The sequence below is a fragment of the Colius striatus genome, chromosome 13 (assembly GCF_028858725.1).
Source record: "Colius striatus isolate bColStr4 chromosome 13, bColStr4.1.hap1, whole genome shotgun sequence".
NCBI lineage: Eukaryota > Metazoa > Chordata > Aves > Coliiformes > Coliidae > Colius > Colius striatus.
Genome location: NC_084771.1, coordinates 18,384,197 through 18,405,078, shown reverse-complemented (window position 1 = coordinate 18,405,078; position 20,882 = coordinate 18,384,197). Strand labels below are relative to the sequence as shown.

The 20,882-nt window shown below is 37.1% G+C and overlaps 1 protein-coding gene across 2 annotated transcripts in view; it reads left to right on the top strand.

Moving 5' to 3' along the window:
* DACH2 (dachshund family transcription factor 2) overlaps positions 1 to 20,882 on the top strand; it is a 278,192-nt gene that overhangs the window by 220,678 nt on the left and 36,632 nt on the right. For both annotated transcript variants that reach the window (XM_062006544.1, XM_062006543.1), the window contains exons 6-7: positions 4,044 to 4,179; positions 5,988 to 6,068. In XM_062006544.1, coding sequence (XP_061862528.1) covers positions 4,044 to 4,179; positions 5,988 to 6,068 — 217 coding nt within the window. The remainder of the gene's footprint in view (positions 1 to 4,043; positions 4,180 to 5,987; positions 6,069 to 20,882) is intronic.

Genomic DNA, 20,882 nt, shown 5'->3' with positions numbered 1-20,882 from the left:
CAATACTATAAAAAAATCAGTGGTAAGGAATTAAGGTCAAGATGATTATGTCAAAAATAGGTAAGCTGTTCATATATATTTCAGATAAAACTAGTGTGGATGCAACTGTTATGTAGTGTTTCAAGTTATTTGTGTGGAATACTACCTCGTAGGGGATAGAAAGGGATATTGAGGTGAAATCAAGGATGTATCTGGAAATTGGATGAGTTGATGACTTCAGTGCCGTTAACCTAAATCACTACTAAAATTAACTATGTTGGGCTTTGTAGCTACATTTTCTGAGCCAAAGCAAGACACTGATCTTTAGTGAGACAGAAATATATTACCCTTCAAAAGGATTAAACACTGCAAAAGTCTTTTTTGAGAATTTATGTTACAGCTCTGTAAAGGGAAGAGAAAAGATAAGATAAAGTGGGTAGTATAGTTAGATAAATAGGTGAGCTCTTGAGAGATGTTTTCATCTTTCATAAAATTCTCACAATCTGTACATTTTATATATATAATTCATTACATTATAATCTGGAATATGACTTTTGCAAATTTATGAAATAGGAAGAAATTCAAATGGAAAAAACATGATGTCATTTAGAAATGCTTCTCTCTTGCTGTTAGTGTACCTCCTGTAGAACCAGACTGCACATCTCTGTGCTAGTGGGGACTGAGCTATTTTCAAGAGGAAAGAAAAGAAAATGCATTAAAAGTAACAGTGTTGTAAAATACACATATGACAAATAAAATGAAGTCATCAATGTGTAAAAAAATGTTAAGGTTTTAGATTTGCAATTTTCCCATTTAAATGTCCTCATTGATTTGTTACAAATACTGTTAACCCTGTGTTTGGAAAATGGTGAGGACATTATCACTTGTGTTCTCATTTGTAATAAAATAGATTAACTTGCTGTGAAATTTTAACTAGACTGAGACACAACAGTAGCTACCTAATGAACCAGAGCACATTGCTGTTAAGTAGCTAAATAGATGCATACTGATTACAGGACTGAAAAATGGATCTGTTTACTTGCAAAAAAAGAGTCTGTTCATGGTGTTATTCATTATGGTAGGGGAATATTGGCATTGCATTTCCACACAAACATTTAGAAACAGACAATTTCTCAATCTGCATGCTCTTACATGGAGATACTCAATCGTCGTTTCTTGTACGGAGGATACAGAGAAAATTTCGACTCCTTTGTTGCTTATAGGGAAAAGTGTGTCTTCTCTGCATATGTCAGTTTTTGTAAGTGGTAAGACGGTAGATGACATAATCAACTAACTCTCTTAGAAAGTGATTCACTGTGTGATTAAGAATGACATTATTATTTGACACTTTTATTTCTGCCTGAACATTTCAAACCAAGAGGCTGAGTTTGAAGGCAAATTACTTGAAGCAGAGATTATTTTATAGCAAGAGACAATGGGAAGTGCAGTTACCAGAAGGAGCTCAAATACTTCGCTTTTCCAAATCATCAGCTTTTGAATTACTCAGATAACTCCCATTTAAGATGACATATATGGCTGTTTGTGTGATATCTAAGTGTTAATTCGTAGTCATATTTGTTCATAGCTTTTTTTTGGCAGAACAGTTGGCATGTCCTCTCCTTGACTATTCATTTTCATGGCTGCAATAGACAATGAAATTTACTTAAACTATATTCTCTTCTGTAAAAGTAATAATTTTAAAATGATGTGTTAATTGTAAATTAAGTATTCTTCATGGTAAAAAGAGAGGAAATAGTGCCAAAAAGGACTGCTAAATCTGAAATCCAGGCAAATGAAAATACAGAGTTGTATCTGATCAGCACTAACCTATTTGGAAGCCATTATTTACACAAAGGTAAAAGTAAAATAATATTTACAAGCTGAGGATTGCATGTATATGATTCATCATTTGTATAGGAGAGTACTACTTGGGGTAAGAATGTGACCTTCTTAGAAGTAACTCATCCACAGAGTAAGTCAGGACTCTGTTTCTGTTCCACTCATCTCAGCAACCTCTTAAAGCACACTTCTGGAGTCCAAGGAGAAGAAAACGCAGGAAAGATCAGTGACTGACTTTTTTCCTCCCAGAATATGAAAATTTGTTTGAAACAACTAAGTTTTCAGCATTTTAAGAAGTTCTGACTCAGCATAATAAATTCATGTCTGTTAAAACTTAATAAGCCTTTTTAATTAGCATTCAGAAATAGTGCAATTAAAAGTCTTCCTTTAAGATTTATTAGTTATTGTATGTTCATTAAATAACAGGTAATTAGTGAAAACAGATCCATTGAGGATTAACAGCTATGTAATAGATACACATCTGTTACATGATTTTGAGGCTCAGTTGTTATTTAATGTACAATAACTATCCTATTAAAAATGCATTCAATGCTACATTTTCAGCTGCTGTGGTTGGAATAGGCAAATGCCACCCTTGGCTTTTTGTAGGATCCAATCTCTAGATGATCTCTAAAGATCCCTTCTGACCCTACCATTCTATAATTCCCTTTACATCATTCTCAAATGTATCTGTAAATAGGAAGATGAGTCTGTTTAGAGGCTGGGTAACATAATGTTCTTAAAGTGTTGCTTACCAACAGTGCTATTAGTGAATTGTCTCAGTAGGTTATGGACAGAAGCTATTATGCCATCTATTTAGAATGGAAAAACTGTTAGAACCTACCATTCTCTTCCTAAAGCCATATTATTGATTTAGAGCACTATCTATCAAAAACTCATAAAAAGTTCAGATGCTGTCTTGTTGATTTTCAAAGGCACATGGTAAATTGCCACCAAGTAGCCAGATTGCATATTCCTAATGAAAAATCTTTGAGAATAGTTTAGAAGGGCAGAAAAATTGCAAAGTTCCTTTGAGACAACTTCCCCAGATTACACTGTAATTGTGATTTTTAATGAGGCAGGGACAAATGGATCTCCATTTAAAAAAAATAAGAAAAAAAAAGTGATATTTCAGTTCTGAGTTTCCTTGGGGAACAGCAAATTGCCAGGGATGAGGGTAATTCCAAAGATGCAGTTTCTGGAATTGTGTAAATTGAAGCATCTCCTTGTTAAACGTCTCTCTGTTGGATCTGTATTTTCAAGGACTTGTAAAAGAGAATGTAAAACATAGAAGGGATTTTAAAATACAAATACCTGAGTATCTCAGGCCATGATCGATCCCCTTTTTCTCATTTTTAGTTGATCCTGGAACAGCAGTGAAGGGTACTGGAATTGTGAATTAATTTTAGAAAAATTATACACGTGGAATCAGTGGGTTGGAAGGGATCTTAAGTTGTCATATAATCTCATGCCTTCCTCAAGACAGGATGAATTATTACTTATGCCACGCTTGTCTAACCTGTTCCTAAAGATTTTAACTGATGGAAATTCCAAGTAAACTTCAGGCAATCTGCAAGTATAGATACACAGAATTCAGCTTTTCTTAGATTTTTATAGTTTCTTATGCTTTCTTCCTCCTGGTCTAAAGTGCTATGTACATTTGAATGAGAGGTTAATATCAAAGTTTTGTGTGCAAACATACACATAGGAATTTGCAAGCATGTTTTGCTAGCCAATGGTTGTTGTCAAGCAAAAATAAAGTTCTTATCAGTGCCACAGCTTTTTAAATTTGCCTGAGCTCTACCCTGAGAAGGGAGATAATTTATTTGGGTACAGACTCTAGTGAGCTTACAAATTTGACTCCATTTAGTGACTGATTAATCCAAATCCAAATTGTTTATTTGAAATGTGACTCAGATATGTAAATGTTACTGTCTGTAGATAACAGCAATGAACATTCTTTATATGTGTGAACAAGTTAGAAAATAAAGAGTTACTAAGAAAAAAAAAAGTTATGTCATGACACAAGGGATGAAAAGCTGTGCCCAGATACATTTCATGTGGAAAGCTGTACTCATTTTGACTGTAGAAGACTATACTGCTCTTTAAGTGTGAATGCTGTTCACTATTTATCTCAGAAAGACCATTTGTCGTTGCTGTTTAAGCCAACTTTGGTGAAGTCCATGAATCAAATTGCACAGACCTTGTTTTATTTCTGTTTCAAGGAAAGGATTCAAGATAGCCCTTCTCCAGCACCATCTTTAGAAGACAGCCAGCGGCCTGGAAGCCATGCTTCTTCCCATCAGAGCAGCAGTGTGTCCAGTTCCCCGTCCCAGTTGGACAACACACCAGACAGAATTGGTTAGTGCTCTACAGCCTCACAACCTTTTGCAATTACTGACCTCAAAAATTGTAGAAATTTGCTGAGGCAAATATTTATCTGCTGGGAAACTCAGGAAAGAACTTGTTAAAAAACTCCCATCAAGTTCATCAGTATAGTTTGTTTTATTAGGTTCCTCATTACGCAGAGCCCAGCCTCTCGGATTCATTTTGTGCCAGTATCTGCCCATGCACTGCCCCTTCACTGACCAGTTTCTCTTGCATGCTGGAGTAGAGGAGTGCCTCTGAAGGCACCTGGAGTTGAAAAATAACAAGATACCTTTTTTCTTTGTATGCATGTCAGAAAAGTCACAGTTTATAGAATGGCTTTCCTGTTCCAAAAACCTCCTGATGCTCACACAGTCCCTCATCACTAAGAGACTGGGGGCTTTCTGACTTTTTTGGTCTCTCCACCACAGCTTTCACAGCCTGTGCATTACCGATCTTGTGTTTAAAATGCTAATTCAGTTTAGAGGAAGTTTTGGTCCTATTCTTGGTGCTTCCAGGAGAGATCTAGGGCAAGTCGATTAACATCTCTTCACGTCACTGTATGTCAACACTGTTGCCTTCACAGTGACTGGAGCTCAAGCAGGCATTGCTGAGCTAGATTTAAACTACAAAAACAGTGCAGTCTATGTAAGTCAGTTTAGACTTCACTCTCATCAAATAACTACTCAGCTGTTTGTTGGGATTTTGCAGTTTTGACTCTGCTCCATAGACCAGCACCATGGCAGTACACAGCACTGCTGGCTCTATGCAAACCAGTCAACAGAACCTGAACTGCTTCCTCTAAACATATGCACTCATAGGGCTAGAGGCTAGAAAGTAAATTCCGTATGACAAATAAGGCTAGGAACATACAAGAAAATAAAGGTAATATTCCTATAGGAACACTGGAAAAAGGACTTCTGGCCTCTCCATAGCTTTTGAAAACTGCTGTAACTTGTTTTATTAATCAGTAGCGCACACTGCAAGCCTCAGAAATGGTGCTGAAAGTTTTTAAAGCAAGACAAGTTTTCTTTTTGTTGAACCAAACATTTCTTTGTGTTGAAATCTAATGCTTTCTGTTGTAAAGATACATATATATACTTGTGTCTATATAAACATAGCTGTATTTTACTTCTACAATGTAAAATAAAAAAGGAGCTTTCCCTAAAATATGGAGATAAAATTTTTAACAAATGTCCTCACTGGAATAAGTTTCAAATCTGTAATTGGTAAATTGCAGAGGAGGAAATGTCTTAATCAAATGAAAATAAAGAAAATAGGCACCTTTCCCTGATCTTGCTGGTATTAAGTAAAGAATTTCTTTCAACACTACAGTGTATTGTTTTTTCACTGTCTTATATCAGTTTGCATTACTGTCTGTCAATCTGTGTTTTTTATTAAGCTTGCTGATTTGTGGATAATCACTAATACTTCAATCATAAATGTATTTTTCCTCAAAATGATTTCTGTGAAGTACTTTTCTAATTAGTTAATTTGAGCATTTTATAAGAAATCACATTCACCTCAGTAGTAATTTGGATTCTGTCTTAGTATCTTTGTTTAATCAACTTGAGAAAATTTGCTTTGGCTGCATATTTTACTTGGCTCTAAGTGCTGAACTGGGACAGTGAAATGGTTGATTATGGACAACAAAAATGATCAATTCCTTTAGAATTTGTATGGTATAAATAAATGTTAAAGCACCAAAATATTGACAGGACAAAATATAATTTAATACTTTCCTCTAGTCTGACATTTTTTTACTGACAGTGTTATATAGCTGTGCCCTCTCATTTTTTCAGCTGTGCTGACCAACAGCAGGGAAGGAGAACTCATTGATCAAGAAACTGGAACCAGCCTAAAAAAGATGCAAAAGGAGAAAGGTAAAATCGCAGACTGTTTTCTATCTCAGCATTTAATTACACTTATTATGTGGTTTATTCCTTTTTCTAGCATTCTGCATATGCAATGGCATTATATTATAAATTTAAGAGCGCTCAGTGCCTAATTGCAATGAATAATGTATCCAGTGAATTTATATGACGTTCTTCTTAGGAAGTGTAAACAATCAGATCGTTGCTTCTCTCTGTTTATATAGTATGGGGCTAATATTTTGCTGATCTTTTAACTCAATTATTTATGAAGTTCCTAGCAAATATTTGATTAGTCACATGGTATTGTTTGTTTGCCTCCAGGGGATGTGTGTGCAGACTACTCTAATGCTGGTACATAGGTGAGGGAAATAAGCCAATTTTTGTGTCTAATGATATTCCATTACACAAGTGAGAGGCAACAAGGGAAGAAGTGACGTTTGGCCAGTAGTGATTGTCCTGTAAGCAGGGAAGTGCCTCCTCTGCTCGATTCTCCCTGCAGTGATTGTTGGGTACTGGAGAAAGTGAACATGTTGGTGGATGCAGGTAAGCCCTGGGGAAGTGTTTTAGTGAGGGAAAGCATGTGGCATTTATGACTGCACATCAAGGAAGAAGCAGCCATTTTGCTTCCTTGCGAATATAACAAAAGCATAAATCATATTAATAGGTGAGAAGTTTGTTTATTCTGGCAATATGTACAGAAAGCACCATACAAAATGAGTGCCTGCAAAAAAAAGATGGGATATGGTTAAATAAGAGAGCTGATGGTAGGTGAACACTGGAAAAGGACTGCAAAGGCTTATGCTGAGGGAGATAATAAGGTTTCAGAGTGAAAAAACAATGAAGGAAAAGAAGGAGAATGAAGTCACCAAGAGAGGAGACAGCATAAGGTAAATGTACTAACAAGTGTACTGTAAATATGAGCATTTTATCATAAATAAAAAAACCCTCATTTATATTTTGATTGAGATTATCTTAATGTATTTTATGAGAAAACTAAAAAAGACTGATTCAGACAATTTTATGAGCTACTCAGAAGAGGATTTGGAGGCTCCATGTGTCCTGTGGTTCCAGAGTCATATAAAATTATTTGAACAGATTCTTGATTTTGCATGATCCTCTCTTCTCCCTCGGCATCTGTGACTGATCCAGTCATGGTTAGGAAGAGCCTGAAACTTTCTGCTTATATTTTGTATTTTCTTACTGAATTCTTTCCTCATGAACCCCTAAAGAGCTTCTTTGTGCCATTCTGAGATAATTTTCTGTATGGATCATCATGCTTAAATCCTTCCCTCTTGAATCCTGTTGGCATTTACAGACCAACAGCAGAGGCTAAGTACTTAATAACCATACCTTCATTCCTAAGAGTAAATAATTACGTTTCTATAGTAATTACATAGGTGAATATTTAACCTGAATCTGAAAGTGTAGTTGAACACTTTTTGCACGAACTGTGGCTGGCTTCTTGCCACATGTTTAGTCATTTTTCAGCAAAACAATTCAATATCCTGTGGGGTTTAAAGATGCAAATCATGTCGTTACTGGTGGTAGCAGTCCTGACACTCTGAGTGGATGAAGGAAGGTACAGTCAGAAAAGACAATTCATAAATCCCAAAAAGAGTGAAAATAATTTAAACCCCACCACCTGTGAACCCAATTCCCAGGCTCCTGTGTTCATTGAACGTTCCTTGTAACATGTACAAAATCACAAAGCTCTGGTGCTAACATTGTGTGTACCATGATTCATCTTAAGATTAAAGTTTGTCTAGGTTTATTCATTTCCTGGTCTGCATTTTTGCATGGTGTTATTAGGTGCTGGGAAATACATCTCTATACATACGTTACTTCTGCATGCATTTTTTTAGGATGAACTTAGTGTTCAGACATTCACCTGCACGAGAAAAAAGTGCTTCAAAATCATGAGACAGTTTAAGTTATCATTTTAAAGCTAAAATAAAGATTCTGTTTTTTTCTTGGTCTGCAACAGTTCAAGCATTTCTCTGAAAACATGAGAATGAGAGATTGTCAAGTAAAGTTGTAATTTTCAAGTAATCCCAGGGCTCCAGAGCTGAAACCTTTTGACAACGTTATAGTGGGACAAATGCTGAAAGTTTAAAGGCACCGACATTATATATTCAACCATTCCAAGCCAATTTTGCATTTGGCAATGTGACAGACCTGTATTGCAGTTCTGTAGAAATCCTGTTTTATAGGATGCAAGTACCTGGTAACTGATGGGCTGCACCAGTATGACAGAGTCAATCCTCTGCTTGTGGAAATCCTCAGCCTGTGTCTGCTGGGCTTTTGTCACCCCATGCAAGTGTTGGTATTCCTCAGTGATTTCTCTCACTCCCATATAGATTCTTTGTTCCTAATACTATTATTATCCTCTTGCAAATAATTATTTTGGGCTCTGGTGCACCACAAATAGTCACTGAAGAGTGTCATCTATGCTGAATCACTCAGCAAAAATGTATGTGTAATTTGTGTACAGAACAAGCTTTGTTTTTCAAAACTGGCCATTACTTTTACTAAGGCAAAATATATTTACCATGAAAAAGATTTTCAAAGTTATTAAGAAGGAATGTAGTTAAAATAAAAGTATCAACATTTATTAAGTATGACAAGTAAGCGGTTTATACAACCGTGGCAAACATATGTTTTCACATCTGTTTTGAGTAATATCATCATGATTTTAAAAATGATTTATAGCTCTGCAGGCCATAAAATGCCAGCTTTGCTATAAGTTGGAAGTTTCCTAACAACAAAGAAATTATTGAAGGCATATATTGAACATGTTTTTGTTATGCACCTTGATATAACTTTACAATTCTGAGCGCTCTGTAACAATTAAAGATAGCAACAAATGAAAATAAAGTAACTAAAATTCAACAGTGGTGCTACTTAGGTGAAATCTTAGCATGTAAAGAAAAGAATTATTGTAGTGATTATAGGCAAATACTATGATATCTCTCAGGTTACACAGGTTTTGTTTTCCATGTCTCATTTTAAGTGATCTCAGCACCAGACAAAAAGGTGCTGCTTTGTTCTCATCAAAATAATTTCAAGGTACTTAGGGCTGAAGAGAATATGACTTACCACTTTTTCTTTAAAACACAGTTAATATAGGATTGTTCTGATTGTAAAGACCTGTTTGCATGTGTTGGGGGGGCAGAATTTATGGAATTAGTGGCTACCCTAGTGCAGAGGGGTTAGAGCCCCGTTACAGACCATACTTTTAAGTTCTTTGAAAGAGAAATGCCATTAAATCACAATTGCTCCATATCCTTTCATCTTTTAGGAAGTAAGGCCAAGCTTAACATTAGAGGACAACAAAGTCAAACATCTTTATAGGTCTACAGTTGTGGATTTTTTTTAATATATACTATTTTTTTGCCAAATGTCTTTAACCATTGTGGTGCACAAGCATTTTGCCTGTGCATCCATGTCAGGGTGCGAGTGAAAACCATATGAAGAGTAATCTTCACTTACTTTGAAATCACTTGTAAAACGAAACAGAGTTAGAAAATCCCCACAGAAGATAGCCCCAAATGTTTACAGAAACTTAAACACAAATTCTTCCTGACCTTGCTTACTTGCTGTGTCTGGTTTGAAGCAGTTGCATTTTACCTGCATAATTGCTCACATAAACTAAATTTTAAATTCATCTGCTTCAGTATATATCCTGGAAAAAATCTCCATTGTATGGGAAAGGATTGTGTTTGACACAGCCCTGTATAGGCTTTATAGAAATCTCCATATGAATTCTGGCATTAGGTAGGTTAAATGAGCCAGAAAAGAATTTGGCCATGCCTTCCAGTCGGATTTAAATGCCAGTACAATTATTCTGTTTGACTGCATGACAAGAAATATTTCAAACTCCTCATATAGGATGGAGTAATAAAAGGCACCAGCCCAACTCTTTCCACAGTGAAATCAATAGGAATGTTCATGATGTCTTCAATGGAAACAGAGGCCGCTAAAGCCTGATGTTTTGGCAGATCATTCCGCCAGCTAATAGTACTGGTGATTATTCCAGACAGGAACGTGCATACTGGCAGGCTGCACTAGTGCTGTTCCTCCTAGATTCGTGGCATGCCCTGCTAAGAGTTGGGCACTCACCAGCCCTGCTCCTCTGCTCTGAGCAGGAGGCCAGCAGGATGTGTGGGACTAGGGCCCACGGCGTACTTGGGCAGGGTGTTCACGTGGGTGTCGGAGGCACTTGGAGCTGCGTGCTACCCTAAGCGAACCAGAGTGAATTTCATTGGATGAATTGCATGAATGACCAGTATCTTCAGACTTAACCGTGGTTCAAGCAGTCTTTGAGTGGAAATAAAAGATTGTTTTTGTTGAGAAAGCGGTTTGCTCCGAATTTCCGAGAGCTGCTCAGTGGCGACGCTAGCCTCCTTTACCCTAGTTGTCTGCATCTTCAGACCATAAATCTGGACTTGAGGACTATATCTCATGTTTCCAGTAGATGGTAGTCTCCTAAACTGTGCTTCTGGCAGCTATCCCTTTTCGTTTTATTAAGGAACACCTTTCTATTTATTACTTCAAGGAAATGGGAATTTTGCATCATTTCTGTCAGCTGAGTAAAGTATTTTCAGATGGCCAGAGACTATGGTAACGAAAGAATAACTGAATTTATTTATTGTATTTCATTAGCAGAAAAGAAGTTTTATGCTGTTTAAATTAATCATTGCCAAAGGACTGGGTTAGTCACAGTGTGAGGGGAGGAGAACAAGCAGGTGCAGAACACCTGAACCAGCAACAGGCCCGGGTGGTGTCCTCCAGAGAGAGGACTTTTCCAGCAATGAATCTGAAAGCATCCAGATGGAGAGTGCAAGGAGTAAGGAAGAGAAATAAGAGTACGAAGCTGCACCACACAGCGTGTGTACAAAGTGTACGATAGGTGCCAACACTTCAAATGTTCCCCATGCTGTTTCTTTGACGTATCGATACTTGCATGTTAAACATATAATGAGAATGAAAAGCACTTTTCCTCAGCAATGTGCTCATGACTCTGCTCTTGAGATACATGAAAAACTCCCCAAATGAGAAGTGAACTCATGTTTCTTTTGATTTCTAAGTGTGTGCATTAAAGACCTAGGGTTCGTTTCCTAAGCAGTAGATGCAATAATAGTTGCAAGCATCCCTTTTTCCAAAAACCTTAAGTGGCACGTGCAGTGCAAGTGTTTACTGGAAAATTCAGGGAGATTTTTACATTTTCTGTCCCTTGAAAATACTGAAAGATAAGAAGCATAGTTCTCCATCCTGGGTAAAGGCTTTTCCCAAAAATCTTCTTTGATGTTAAATTTAACCTGCAAGTGACCTGACAACTGTTGAAATGGTGACCTGAGAGCAGGTGTCATCTTCTGTCAGTCAATCAAAAAAAAACCCAAACCCACACCCACGAAACTAAGGCAGACTCTTACTAACACTTAGGTTCACAACATATTTAAATAGAAAGTAATGGTAAAGCTTTCATTTTTAAAGTGTCTAGACTTGTATTATTGTGATTGTGTGTTAATCATTGCTCAAACCTTTATAGACACAAGGGGAGTTATGCAAGAGATATTACTGAAGTATTCCAAGGTCACATCTTTCAGTTTATCTTAGGTCTTTATTTGGAGAATAATTTTTAAGAATGCATTTTTTTCTGAAGAGTAAAATACCTGTTTCATAATTATCTTGACAGATGGACCAAGACGGTTTTTTACATCATTATATAATTTATTAATGTTTAATTTATTAGATTTCAATGAGTTTAATGTATTGCTATCTAAACACTGGAAATTATGAGTTTAGATAAATGTGCTGAAATAATGAAATCATTTACTGAAAAGTCTTTGGACCAAATTTTTTAGAAGAGAATTCATGTAATCTGTGGAAAAAAAAGGGAAAATAAGAATGAAATAAAATAGAAATGAGGTAGCTACTCTCCAAAGTCAGTTTGTCTCTTCAGAGTTTAGCATTTGCACTTTTTCTCAATGCTGTGAATTCTCTTTTAGGTAGATCCATCTTATTGAGCTATATCAGATTTGAAAGGCATAAAAAGGGGAGAAAAATTGCTGATTGGCACCCAGTGACCTAAGAAAGCTTTTGGATTAGACCCAGGAGTCTTTTCCTTGGAGTTAGCATTTGTATTAAAACTGATCCTTTGAATTCTCTGATTTGTAATACCTCTGATGCAAAGTCATTAACCTGAAAGCTACAGTTGGTGACATTCTTAATGTCTATGAGTTACTTAATAAGCTTGCCTTCAGTCCTCATTACGAGCAGTAAGATCTGAAAACTATGCATCCTGAAAGGTTGCGGAATGGTTTTCTCATGTTACAGAAATCCTTGCAATCTCAGGGAATGCACTAACGGGTTCAGCCTCCCCCTGCCTGCACTCTGAGCCAGCCATAGGCACCAGACCTGCTCCTGAAAAACAATGCTTGTGCAGGTGTGTGACCAAGTGTGTAACAATGCACACACGTAAGGAAGGAACAGGTTCTTCTCTGTTTGAATTCATCCAGTAAGTCCTTGACTGTCACCGCTTGAAATTTTTGTTTGTACAGACAGTATGTATTATTGAAAAAAAAGTCATTTCTAGCAAGGAAACCAAAGAAAGCCATCAAACTCTTCTTCACTAGGAAACTACTCAGAAGCAGCAATTTCTGCTTTCAGCACAAATGTAAGAAAATATCTTTTTTGGCATATTTCATGCATTTTATTCAAGCCAAATATATGAATGGATAAAAACTTAATAACAAAAATTATAAAGTGGCAATTTTAAAAGTTTTGCAAAATTTGTGTCTGAGGAAGACCTTGGAGAAATTCACAGAAGCAGCACTTAATAAAATATAGGTTTCTTTTTAGAGGGTTACTAATAGTGAGTTAGGCCTATCGTGGTGCCTTTAGGTGGATGTTACATATCAATGAAATACTGAGTGACAGAGTCACAGCTGTGACCGTAACTCAAGAACCTTTGTTGCACTCAAGAACAGAGAGGACTAAAATCTGCTCTTTGTTGTGACAGAACTTGTGCTCCAGCTGTCAAAGGGCGGATCCAGCCTTTATAGCATCAGTGGACTTTGCTATATATAACCTAATTTCCAGGGAAGAGGATCACTCGAGAGCTGCAGGTGCTCGCAGAATTGTCTGCATGTCTGTGCTTCTGGGCCAGCAGTCTTAGGAAGGCATAAGTTATGGTGAAGCATTGGAGCATACCTAGCACAGCTGGATGGGATTTTGTGTAGCATTTCTTTTTATTCAGGACTTTTTTTCTAATTTGAGCTGAATACCTTAAGATTGCTCTGTGGAGTGTGTCTGCCTTCTGTGTAAAAGTCACATCAAGGTGGCAGTGAAGAGCTCTCGTCTCAGTATCAAGGAGCAGTTGGTGACCAGTTACATGACACTTTGTTAACAGAGCTGATATGGCCTATATAATGAACTCACAAGCTAATGGGACTGCAGAACATGAGGAGGTCCAGACCACAGCCAGCTCAACACGTAATTTCAAGCAAATCAGATTTTATGTTTGCTGTGTGACCTACTCTAGGTGATCCTGCTCTGGCTGGGGAGTTGGAGTAGATGATCTTTCGAGGTCCATTCCAACCCTCCAGATTCTGTGATTGTTGGGGCAGAGAGCACCACTGCAGCACTCTTTACTGTGTTAGGTTCTTGTTACAATCATTGTAGTTATTTCTGGGGATGAACAGTTCTGTTAGCTTTTTTGTGTTATCAGCTGTGCTTTGGAAATTAGGCAAAAAATGTGTCTGACAAATGGTGGGGTTTTTTGGTTGGTTAGTTGAGTCAGGGTTTTTTGCTTTATTTTGTTCTAGACTCTACTGAAGATATTTTTTTCAAATTCATGTTATTTTTCTATATATTCTCCATAAATGAATTTGGGGTGGGAAGTAGGGGGAAATGTGCAAAATAATTGAGGAGTTGCTGTGTTTGTAAAATGTCTCCCTGGTTTTTCTCTCAACTTACCTCACAGGAGCAAGTTATTTGCCAAAAGGATAAACAAACCTTAAATGACTTGATTGTGACATTGTCATTATACACTTGCCATATACCCAGTAAGTTATGAAACAACAGGATGAAAATTTCCAGGAGGCCATGATCATTCTTATGCTAATTATAACATCTATCAGTACCCATCTCAGCAAGGTGCCTGGTGTTGGGAAGTGCTCACAGGAGGGGCTGCCTGGGTCCTCTCCGGGACTGGTGCCTGCTACCAGGCAGGAAGCAAGTGTTCACATTAGCTGAAGGTTTCCAGTAGTGAATAGTCTTCTTGCAGCAGGTACTTACGACTCAGAAAAAGGAGGAAGGAGAGACACACCTGTGCCTTGTTGTATTTGGGATATCCCAGTCATTGGAGTACTCTGTGGGAAGTAAACTTCTCAAAACTCCTCAGTTGGTAGCACAAGATTGAGTCTCCTAAGTGAACGCTCGTTCAGGCTGGTGTGTCTCTGCATGGCTACCTCTCATTGCTCTATCACACCGTCTCCAGATAAAGCTGTTCTGCTTCATCTGAGTGATTCAGTATTTGTAAGAGCAGGCTCCAGGTCCCTTGGCCTGCTACATGATCAGCTGTGTTGTTTGATGTCTTTTCTTCCTCCTCAGACTCCGTTACCAAATCTCAAACCAGTAGTCTGACAGCTTGAAAGCAAGACTCTTTGTTTCTCAAGTGGCCACTCCATTTGGAGCTTATGAGACCGTCAACCAGAGAGTTCTGTCCTCCCTGGACTTAGTCTATCTTACAACCTTGAAATGGGACCCAAGTTAGGCTACAGCCAAAATCTAGCCAGAAGGAATGTGGGCATAATTTTAGAGGGCTAAAGGCAGCTGTGAGATTAGATACTGGCTTTTTTTACATCTCTTCAATGCCTCATCGATACATCTGTGCCCAGCATTAGGACACCAGTGCCTTCATAGCTTTAGCTTGAATATCAGACTTCTGAGAGTTTTTGAGACATCACTCCTATTTCCATAATTGTAGTTTGCCTGAACTCCTGTGAAAACCAGCGCCCAAGAAATTTAAAGCAGAAGCTGGACTCCTAAGTCATTCTGACGTGTTCATTTGTGATGTATTTATAATGCTTAATCATGTTCATGAGAACTGTTAAAAATGTGTCATTTTCCCAAAAGGTTCTATTGCACACACTCAAGCTCATTTTAGCTATTAGAAGTCTGAAATTCAAGGCAAACGAGTACAAAGCTAGAAAGCCAGTGATTATTCCAATACAGAATTCCCCAGACATGCTCCTTTGGTCATGCTTGGCTGTTTCATGTTGCTCTGGAAATACCAACTGATTTATTTTCTTCTTTTATTTTGTAGTCAGTGTGACAGTAGTTTCCAAAGCAGATTTTTCTTCTAGTTGACAGAATGTGACAGGCTATAAGAAGTAGTTTAATAAATAAAATTCTGCTTCCAGGTGTATTTTGATACGTTATAATCTATAAAACATTGTATAGTTTTGAATCTGTCTATTTTATCCATCACCTGGATTGTTGTGCAATATTTTGATAGCTAGACTTGGCTTGTGTGAATTTGCTGACATATCCCATGGCTTATTTGGGTGAGTGTTGTCAGTGAGGGGATACATAGCTGTAAAATTTTTAATGACATATCACTAGAGTGCCTGTTCTGGTGTGGTAGAAGATGCCTTTTTGATGTAAAATATGTTGGAAGATGGAGCATTTCTGGTGGATGACTGAGCTGGAGCAGAAAATGGAATTTGTGTGTGTACATGTGTCTGCTCGCAGAGGTCAGAAAATATGAATTGCTCAGAAAATAACATGTTCTTTTTATACATCAGTAACCTTTGGAGACATTTTAGACACTGTCAATTAGGAGATTGACCTGCATTTATTACTGTTGTCTTGTTTTCTGTTGGTTTTAAAAACTAGAAAGTGATTGTAATGAAGGTGCCCTCCAGGCAAAAGTGTGGAGAAATTCACATATTAAAGGAGGAGTCGCCAGAGTTGCTGTTTGACTTTTGACATTATTGTCATATAGCCTACGGCATTACAGGCAGAAGGGATTTAGATGGAATGGAGACCTTGAAATTACTCTATAAAAAGAGTGTATTTATATATACTGCATTTTCTTTTAACTGTTGTATTATAAGGAAAGTCTAATATTTTTGTAAAATTAAGATAACAGCAGCAATACTGACAATTATAGCAATTCCATTGGGCCATAGTTCCTTTGTTTCTTTGCATGAAGCTTTTGATCTTAAAAAAAAAAATCAGAAACCAAAACTCAACAATATTCAAAAACTATTCAAGGAGCTCCTGAGAGAGTTTTATTGTTTCAAGAACATTCATTACTAATCTCTCTCTCTACACACACACGTTGGAATCTCAGCAGAAAATAAGTGAGGCGTTTCTAGATTTCTCTGTAATATATAAGATGATTTTTCAGCACTAATTCTAGCACTAGTGTTTTGTAAACATCACTGCCTATATAGCATATATTAAATATATTATCAATCAGGCTTGTGTTTTAATTTTACCCAACTAGCAGCTCATATATCATTACTTGCATAAGATGCTGAAGCTGATAGTCCCAAGTATCTGAAAAGCATGATTCTCATTTTGTAGTACTTGTAGCTAAATTGGCAGAATTTGATGGGAATTTTTTTCAGCAGAGCTAACCTTCAAAGATACGTGGGTTAAGTCATTTTAATGATAGGTAAGTGAAGTGTCACAGCTTGAAATTTGTACTTTTCCTAGATTTTTTTGTGTCACTGTTCCACTGTCTTGGAGGCTGTGCCTGGTTGTCTCATGCTCTAGGAAGCAATAAAGTAGCTGGATTAGGACCTCCCCTTTTGTGTTCTTGTTGACTTCAGTGGGATTGTGTTCTGATGTTCAAACATGCAAGTGGAAGCTGTTGAGGAACTGATTTCTCTTCTAAGATTCTAAAAACAAATGTTTCTTCTTCCTCTTAAGACAGCTTACAGCCTCAAGGACCCTCATTTATATCTCTCTATACACAAAACTGCTTGTCAGAATCCCATTTTAGTATACAGGGGTTTTAGCCTGTATGATATAGAACAGAGAAAAGCAATGCAGTTAGTTTCAAATACAAAACAGATAATTCACTTAATGTTTTACCATGGTAATAGAGATAGAACATGGGATGAATCAAAGTCTCAGAAATGGGGCATGCCTCTGTGAAAGCCTGGTGGCTGGTATGGCTAAACTGCTTGTGGCATGCAGACTATCCCAAGTACTACAGCACTGCACTGTGTAACATGGAGACATCGTAGCTGATGAGACGCTGTAGCATAGATGTAGAACATGTACAGGACTAAAATGAGACTGTTTATCTAAAATGAAAGATTCTAACAAAAGAAATCCAGAAGGCAAAATGATACATATTAAACCTTGTTTTCCAGGCTGTTGAATCAATTTATAGTAGTATGTGAGTGAGCAGGAAGGTAAAAGCATCTGTTAGCAATAAATGTTTCCTTTCCTGAGTTACCAAATTAGCTATGGGAAGGTGATTAGAAATAAAATGCAATGATTTTTGATAGAAATAGGTAACACTGCGTGTGCTTTGAGATAAGAACTTGACAAACATGTAAAATAAATGCAAAAGTGGTTTTGAAAAGGGGGGAGATTACCATTTTCTGTGTTGTATGCCAAGATTTGAGCGTTTCAAATGTTAGCAGTTGGCTTCTTTTCAAAACTGATAAATAATGATGTTTGTTGTGGAAACAATTATCCTAAAAATAATTTAAAAGGATTGTATCCCCTTTTTGTTTGCCTATAAAGACCACATTCAATTTATATATAGACAGAAAGAGCTCCTCTTGCATCTATAAAACAGTTCTTAAATCATTCTAAATTATTGATGTGCACAAAGAACTCTTTCCGCTTTTGTTTGAAGTTTTATTTCTGCGGCGTTGTGCTTTCTAATTGTACTTTCAACTGCTATGACATCTGTTATAGTTGTTTCAAAAACTTTCAATACTTTCTTTTTTAATGATAGACAGTCTTTTCAAAGACAAACTGTCTTCATTTTGAGCAAGAAAAATAATTAGTTGAAAAAAGATCACTGATTTGGCCAGAGAACTCACTATTTTATGTTGGTTTGGTTTTGTTTTTTACAAGTTGCTGTTTTATATGATTCCAGCACCTACTCAACAGAAAGCTGGCCAAGAAAAATTCATCTCTGCAGCAACTCAGAAACCACAGAGCATCAGCATATGTCCTTTGCTTCCCTGAGGAAATCCAGGACTTTATTCTACCAAAAAGAGTACCAAGACAGTGCTTCACAAACTGATAGTCTCTATATGTCTAACAGATGGAAAAGTAAGCTATTATTCCAAGCTGCTACGGCCAGCAGTGTAGGAAAAAGAGCTCAGCAATTGGAGATGACATTAATCCTTGGAAGTCTGCTCAGAAATCCTGTTTAATACAACTAGTGATTTGAATATGTGGTGCAACAGTAAACTGAGTTCTAGTGATCTGTGACATAATTGCAATATCATCTTTGGCATAAAAATACAGGAGACATTTAAAGTGTCCAGGATTAGGAATGCACAGTGTAAAGACATTTCCTTGTATTTTTTTTCAAAAGAGGATATTTTTCCACTTAAGGTAGAAAAAGCTTTCGGCTTTTAAACATGTATGTCCAGGACTCTAGTCCAGTTGCTCTATGCTATAACTAACCTTTAAATTAGAAGTTGTCCAGAATTCATATAATAATTAATACAACGCTAGGGGATTTAATTGACCACAAGATTAAACTATTAAGGAAAAAATTTCATCCTAATTGAGAATTGAACCCCTACCCTTTATTCATTGAGTGTCTGCTCTGCCACTTGAGTCGTGAATTGAGGGTTAATTGACTGTCTAGAATCTCCCAAGGAGCAATTATTTCATATAATGGTGCTAATACATACTGTTGTAAGGCAATTTTTGATGGCATTCTTTTTTCGTCTGGATTTAGAGGGATTCCATGAGGACAGCAAGAAAAGATGGTGGGTGTGGGGAAGGGAAGGGAGATGTAAAGATAAAAAAGACTTGGGGTTTCTTTTCCAGTGCCAGTTGATAAAGATCAAAAAGCAAAAGACATACTGATGTAGGTGTGCAGTTAGAATAAGACCTCACCAGTTTTTGGTTAAAAGACTCCCTAGTCCCTCTGTCCTGTCTCCCACTCTTCTGCTTTTCTGTTGATTCAATAGTAGTGGCCTGCAGTAAGATCTCACATCATTCTGGGTGCAGCTGAAGCTTTTGAACTCCACTGAATGCATCTCAGTGGTGTTGGATGGATGATTAATTAGTTTTAGTTCATCAGCCATCTTTTGCTCTCCTGTTTAAATCCTTATAGCTACGTCCTGTGACAGCGTCGCACTCCATGGGACAGGAGGCAGTGCGATGAGGCAGGGATTTCCCCAGAGGCACAAAATCACCTACAGCTCTCAACCATTTTCATCTTGGCAGCTGTGACACTGGAGACATATTAGAAAATAAGAGGCATGTCTGCAATGGCTTGACTTGGGCAGTCCCACACCAAAAGAGAACCTGTCTGAGGGTCATTAGTTGCTTAAGATAACCTTGAATGCTGTGTGCACTGGAGCAACATTCACCTGCTGCAGCATGGAGGCAGTGAAAAAATGGCATCATGCTGACCTTACCTCTGCCCTGGCACTTCAGGCTTGGCAGTGGAGTTTATTTCTCCTCTGCAATTAATGTTTTGAAGGAATATTGCTCCTGAGCCTGTGCATCAGGACCAAATGGTTATCTTAAATCTTACCTTGTCTCGCTGCATCTATTTTTTATCCTCCTCATTCTCTGTTGGATTTTTTCAGTACATAATTTTGCTGCATATTTAAGTGGCTTCTCATTTTGATTGTTTGTGGAATATAAATTCATTGATAAAAGTTCAAATTTGTGGTAAAATTTCAATCCCCAGCTTAAGTTGTTGTAAAGGCTTAGAACCAGCCTGTAAGGAATTTTACAGAAACTGCCATAAAATTCATAAAAAGAAGGGGCTAGGTATATGTACATTTTAATATTTTTTATTTATGTGGTTAAATGGTGATTAATAAGATTCATTACTTCATAGTGGATTTTTCAGCTTCATTAGTGCAAATTTGCAGAACTTTTCTAATTACTGTTCTCCTTTGAAGAATACATAATAGAGATAATATCAACACTTTGCAACTAAATGAAAACTCAATCATTGATATAATCAGACATTTTTATATTTAAGTATATTCTGATTTTTTAATGTTTTTAAACGTACAGTCTCTACAAATACTGGAAGAAACTAAAAATTTAGGAGAAACTATTTTTGTGTTGAGTTATCAAAGGTAAAAGGAAATGCCGGGAAGTTTAGTTTCTTAAACTTTCATTTTGAAAATTAATTTTAAATCCTATGGGCAAGCAGGACTGACCATGCAGGTAATTAATGATTAAAAATAATAGGATCCCTGTATGCTTAGCAAATTCTGTCAAGAGTTCTGAAAAGGAATAGGACTCGGTAACATTAAGGATGCTCAGACATAGAGGCTGTTTAAATATGTTTTATGACCAGATACTTTTAATGTAATGCTATTTAATCCCATTAGCATCTAAGAGGGGCTTTTGCAATGTTACCAATAATTCACTATGCATCTAGTAGGAACAAATCTTACTCTGCTCTGGGATGTGGAGAAAGGTAGTGCTTTGGGAGTGTGGTGTGTCAGAGTCCCCACAGAACAGAGATCCCCCAGCCATGGCACCTCACATGTGAGGTTGCAGAGATGTGATGAGTGGATGGGTCAGCTGAGCTGGACTTGACTCACTTCTGCTGTAGCTCCTTGTTGGAGGGTGATG